At 40.4% G+C, this 6450-nt stretch overlaps 1 protein-coding gene across 1 annotated transcript; it reads left to right on the forward strand.

Annotated features, from left to right (window-relative positions):
* Nucleotides 1-1226: 1226 nt before the first annotated feature.
* LOC105035414 (receptor kinase-like protein Xa21) lies at nucleotides 1227-5377 on the forward strand. Its single transcript, XM_010910962.4, is given in 2 exon segments — nucleotides 1227-4091; nucleotides 4678-5377. Coding segments are annotated over 2 exon segments (3123 nt in total). The 5' UTR covers nucleotides 1227-1345; the 3' UTR covers nucleotides 5055-5377.
* The last annotated feature ends 1073 nt before the right edge of the window (nucleotides 5378-6450 follow it).

The raw sequence follows: 6450 nt of genomic DNA on the forward strand, positions 1-6450 counted from the left end.
GTTGAAACGTAGGGAGGGGGACAGGGCGAGATTTAGCGCATATAATGTTAAAGTAGTAATATCAGCCGGTCAAATTGTTGAAAGTGACGTATGTGATATTTCGACGCCTGTCCAAGACGATAACGATAGGTCCTCTCGGGCTTAATCAAGTGCACATCTGGATCATCATCCATTTGTTTGTCTTCTTTTTAACTTTTCTGCCATGAGGATGTCCTCCGCGTGAGACATGCAACCAATCAGTAGTCCAAGAACTTTCTGCGTGGAAGACCCGCTTCGATGGTAAGTCTTGAAGACTTGCTTTGGTCCCTTGGGGTTGGTATCAGCTTTCACAGATTATTCCACGGCAAGTCAGTCAAAAGATTATCCTTGCATAAGGGTTGCTCCTTTGTGTATACAGCAACCAACTTTTGTTACTTCCATGTATCTTTGGGTACATATAAATGAAGCTTCTCTTTGCTACCCGGAAAGAAAAAAAAAAAAAGGAAAAGACTTCTGCCTGAAAATAATGTGCTGTGCCGTCCCTTATCGCTCAGAGAAATACTCAGCACTAGCATTACAAACTCACCATATGGGATCGAATTCTTTGAATGAGATTTCTGAATTTCTTAAAACAAGAATGAGATTTCTATTAAGCGAGCATTTGGTTAATGTAATCTGGACATGAGATAGGTGCCAGATGTCAGGTGTTCCAGAAAAACAAAAATCCAACATAGGAATCATCTAAAAATCAGACACGAAAACACATCTGTATCATCCATGTCTACGCATATGTTTATTGATATGCATATCATGAATAATTATGTTTAAGTTTATAAAAATGATTGCTGATTATTATATAGACTTGATAATCAATTTTCAAATTAGTGTTAGAAACAAATATGTAATAATAAATGCATCGTGATTTGGTGGTATAAAATGTGAGAAAGTTATCTTGAAATGTTTGTTGCGTCCAAGTATTTGAGACATTAAAAACTTCAAGTTTGAAAGGATGCATGCGATGCAATTATAGGACAAGACCGTGCACCGAAAACGTACATGAGGCGGCAAGACTACTGCTTCTTTCTTTAGTTCTTCCATAATTCACGCTCAATTATTGTGCATGGATGTGCGGCAGAAATTCGATTCGCTAGAATGCCAGCTGGCAGGTAATTTCATTCATCTTTCCTCAGTTTCTTTTTTAAAGACCCACCAACCGCGCTAAGCCTGACTAAATAGACTCCTCCAGACATCAGCTGGCCAAGAAATCCTATTATGAAGTCTGCATGCTAGCTCTTAGCAGGTCATCCAAATTAAGCTTCCCCCAAGTTATCTTGTTCATTGTTTTCCTCTCAACTTCCTAGCGTACATGGGTTGTCTCTGCAACTCAAAGAAGGCATCTTGGTGGTCCTCTCTCATGCATGCCACTCTTCTACTCTTATGTCATATTTTGCTCCCATCTCCCCAATTTCCTCCAATCACCAGCAGTGCAACCTCCTCGGTGGGGAATAACAGCAGAAGCGGGAGTGACCACTTGGCCCTCATTTCATTTAAGTCTAATCTATATGATGATCCATCTGGGGCTCTGTCCTCCTGGGACAACAAGTCGCCTCATTTCTGCCAGTGGAAAGGTGTCACATGTGGCAGTCGGCACCCTCAGAGGGTCGTTGCTCTGGACCTACCCTCTTTTGGCCTAGCTGGCACCATATCACCATCCATAGCCAACCTCACATTCCTCCGAAGACTCAGTCTCCAAGAAAACCAACTCAGAGGATCCATTCCACAAGAGCTTGGCCTTGTGCATCGGCTGCGATATCTCAATCTAAGCCTGAATTCTCTGGAAGGACAAATTCCATCCAGTCTTGGAAACTGCAGACAGGTAATTACACTTGACCTACATAAGAATCTTCTCAACGGCATCCCAACATCTTTCACCAACCTCTCCTCTTTGGACTACCTCCGCTTGGACAGCAACAGGATTACAGGCGGCATCCCTCCTTGGTTAGGGAACCTGTCCTCTGCCACCGTCATTGGTCTCGGAATGAACACCCTGTCAGGAGTCATTCCATCTTCCTTATGCCGTCTACCCTCTCTTATTGTCTTTGTTGTAGCACTAAACCAGTTATCAAGCACGATTCCACCCTGTCTATACAATCTCTCAACTATCAAGGTTTTGAGTGTGGGATATAATAGTCTCAGAGGGACCATCCCATCTCACATAGGCAGCACTCTTCCCCACCTCAGTTGGCTCGACATGGCCTCCAATCAGTTCACCGGACTCATCCCTTCTTCGTTATCCAATGCTTCTGGGCTGTCTCTCATTTAGCTCGACATGAACAATCTCCATGGAAAAATCCCTTGTACCCTTGGAAACTTACAGAACCTGTCAGTCTTGAGCCTTTTTTGGAACCAACTAGCAGCCAAGGAGGCCAATGATTGGAGCTTCCTCACTGCTCTAACCAACTGCAGCAAATTGAAATCACTAGTAATGGGCAACAATAATCTCGCTGGTGTCTTACCCAATTCCATATCCAACCTCTCCACAGATATCCAGGCCCTTGATTTTTCCAATAACCAGATATCTGGAAGCCTTCCTTCAAATATAGGGAACCTGAAAAACCTGATGGTACTTGGCATGGGTTCAAACCTTCTCACAGGTAATATTCCTGCCTCTCTTAGAAATCTTAATGCACTGCATGTACTGAATATGTCTCACAACAATTTCTTCGGCCAAATTCCACCTTCACTCGGAAACATTAGTCTATTGAATTGGCTCGATCTGCACGGAAACAAATTGAGTGGAAGCATTCCAACCCAACTTGGAAACTGCAAGAACTTGCAGTTACTCGCTCTCTTTGACAATCAGCTTACAGGTACTATACCCATAGAGATTCTTAGCCTGCCTTCTCTATCCTTAGGCCGATACTTATCACACAATGCATTACATGGGTTCCTACCTTCCGAAATTGGCAACCTGATAAATGTCAATGTCCTCGATATTTCTGAGAATAGATTATATGGTGAACTCCCTGATAGCATTGGCAAATGCGTGGTCCTTGTATACCTTGATATGAGTGGTAATTTTTTTGAAGGGGTCATCCCGACATCATTGGGCAATCTAAAAGGCCTTCAATTTCTTGACCTCTCAAGCAACAACCTAGCGGGGCATATACCAGGATATCTCCAAATATTTCACTCGCTCCAGTTTCTGAATCTCTCTTTCAACAGCTTTGAAGGGGAGGTTCCGCTAGACGGGGTCTTTGCAAATATGAGTGCATTTTCACTTATTGGAAATCGAAGGATCTGCGGTGGCATCCCTGAACTGCATCTACCACCCTGTTCCTCTGCCCAACCGCATGGGAAAAAACAGAGAGCTGCTATCTCGGTAGTGATCATCACGGTTGCCAGTGGACTTCTAGGTTTGACTCTGATTCTCTTCTTCATTTTACTTTACTGGAATCAAAAATCAAGAAAGAGACATCCATCCATGGCTACCATGGGAACAGAACTTATTAGAGTCTCTTATGCCGAATTGGTTAAAGCAACTGATGGGTTTTCTTCAGCAAATCTGATTGGTGTTGGGAGTTTTGGTTCCGTATATAAAGGGGTCATGGAGTGGGTTGATGAAAAGATGGTTGCTATAAAAATGCTGAACCTTCAGCAGCAGGGGGCTTCAAGGAGTTTCATAGCTGAATGTGAGGCCTTGAGGAGCATCCGTCATCGGAACCTGGTCAAAATCATAACTGCATGCTCTGGTGTTGATTTTAGAGGTAATGATTTCAAAGCATTAGTTCTTGAATTTATGGAGAATGGAAGTTTGAAACAGTGGCTGCATCCAAAAGTGAATAAGGGAATCCCGATGAGGATTTTGAATTTAGAACAGAGAGTGAGCATAGCCATTGATGTGGCTTCTGCACTGGATTACCTTCATCATCACAGCCCAGTGCCAACCGTGCATTGCGATCTTAAGCCGAGCAACATTCTTCTAAATGTTGACATGACTGCCCATGTGAGTGACTTTGGGCTGGCAAAGTTCCTCTCTGAATCTACTGACTTGATCTCCATATCTGCTAGCTTGGTGGCAATAAAAGGATCAGTTGGATATATTGCTCCAGGTGAGACTCCATGCATAAATTTTTCTACTTCTAATTTTCTTCCTATATAGGCTAATATATACTAATAGTGAGCAGCTAAAGACAGGTTGAAAGCTGTACCCAAATAAAGGATAGGTACTCTTTAACTCTAAGCAGCTTTGGCAAAGTTAATTAGAACATTATTCATGCTTGAATCTAATACGACATTCTCCAATTGCAAATTATTTGAAATTGAAAATTGATTTGCCGATCTTATTTAACTCATCGCTATCTCGTTGATATCAAGTTTCTATCGCATGGACTCCCAGGTTTTTGAGTTTGAGTTCGATCAATTTCATTCTATTTTCTTATTACATGTGATCATTTTCAACATTTTTTCATATCACATCCTCTACTCATGTATTAAATAATCTGGCTCGTTGATTATAGTACAATATATTTTTGCCTTTTGATTTGAATTTATGCTTCTAATATAATCTTTGGCTGGCAAAGAGAAATGATCCACTTCTTTGTTTCATCTATTGAGCATTTTATCTTGAATGTTTAATTATGTTTTTGCCAATGTCTTCGTACAACCATATAACGTCATTACCAAAATGAATCTCAGAGTACGGTTTGGGATGCGAAGTATCAACTCAAGGAGATGTGTACAGCTATGGAATACTTCTCCTGGAGATGTTCACCGGAAAGAGACCCACTGATGAAACCTTCAATGAAAGCCTAGATCTTCATCGATTTGTTGAGATGGCTTTTCCTTCTCAAATTATGAACATCGTAGATCCACAATTGATACGAGAGGAAGAGTATGAAATTATCAATGACATACAACAAAGGTGCACTATACAAGACAAGATACGAGAGTGCTTAATTTTGGTGATCAGCATTGGGTTACAATGTTCCAGCAAAGTACCTAAAGAACGGCCGCATATGGGAAATATTGTTAAAAAAATGACTGCAGCGAGAGAGATACTTGGTAGGGTCTAAAGTCAGGAAATGACCCACAAATATTAGTAAAATATTGTGAAGACTTATATAAGCATGGGTCTTGCTAGATGCTTCAATAAATATTTTAAATTTTTTATTATTTATTTAATTTTTAATTATCAGATTAAACATGGATCACTTAGATTTTGACTGATTGAAGTACCCATTACATGGTTGGTGTGATTAATTTTCAAAGATTAGAGTTATTTCTTACCAAAATTAAATTCAACTTTTTTTTTCCCTAAAAAGTTTTCTCTGTGGGCCACCAAAGGTGAAGGAGCTGAAGGAGAGGGTGTGTAGTGGCGGCGTGGTGAAGTCATGGGCCGTAGGTTCTCGGGGGGAATGTGGGTGCACACGGGGGTGGAGATCAAGGGCGAAAGATCCATAGGTTCTCGGGGGGTGGGGGAGGGTGGAGGAGCCAAGGGAGTTGGGGGAGGGGCGATGAGGGCGGAGGAGATGTAGGTGGTGGGAGAGGGAGGGTGGAGGAGCTACATGTGGAGGGAGATGGAGGAGCCACAGGTGGGGGAACAGAGGGGTGGGGGTGGACACAGAGAAGCCAAGGGCAGATGGAGGAAGAAAAAAATAATAAAATATTATTTTTTAAAAAAATAAAAAAAAATATGTAAAAGTGGCAATGTGTAATATCTTAAGTATTTTTTATAATAAAATATTATAAAATAATACTATAGCAAAATCCTATAAACATATATTACTTGTTTTGTTGTTGCTTCCTTTGCTCATCCTCTTTGACCTCTTTTCATTTGTTGGTTTGTCTTTTGTCTTTTCCTGCTTTTCTTTAAGAGGTTCTTTTTGGATGTTCTATCATCACAAGGCTAAGAGATTGTTAGGAATCAACAACAACTCTCTCTCTACTCTTTACTAGATATCTCTTGGATATTCTAAATTTTTTTTTGAAATTACCAAAATCCATCATAAACTATTGTTCATCTCTCTAGGCTCTTCTTACACATCATTCTAGAAGCCAAAAAAAGAGCACTTCACAGACCTATGGCATCTATAAATAGGGGTCTAGACCTACCATTGTGTATGTGAGAAGAAAGTGCAAGTGTGGTGTGTGTAAGAGTGTTACAGTGAGATCTTCCCATTTTTAGAGTGCGTCCTGTTTCAATTAATGTATGAGTGTACTTGTGTATTAGTGTACTACTCTCAGGGTATTAATAAAAGTTTGTTTATTTCTAAGTACTATCCCATTTCCTCTGTATGGAGATATTGTGATAAACTATTCCATGGATATGAAATGAGACATTATAGTTAAAAAACTGTTCCAATGCAAAAGGAAAAAAATCACGAGACCACAAAGCCTTTTCCTAAATATTCTATTACCAATAATTTGAGGATTATAATTTGTTTGTTCTTCTTTAAACAAATTAGAGGA

This window comes from Elaeis guineensis, chromosome 12, assembly GCF_000442705.2.
Source record: "Elaeis guineensis isolate ETL-2024a chromosome 12, EG11, whole genome shotgun sequence".
NCBI classification, from domain to species: Eukaryota; Viridiplantae; Streptophyta; class Magnoliopsida; order Arecales; family Arecaceae; genus Elaeis; species Elaeis guineensis.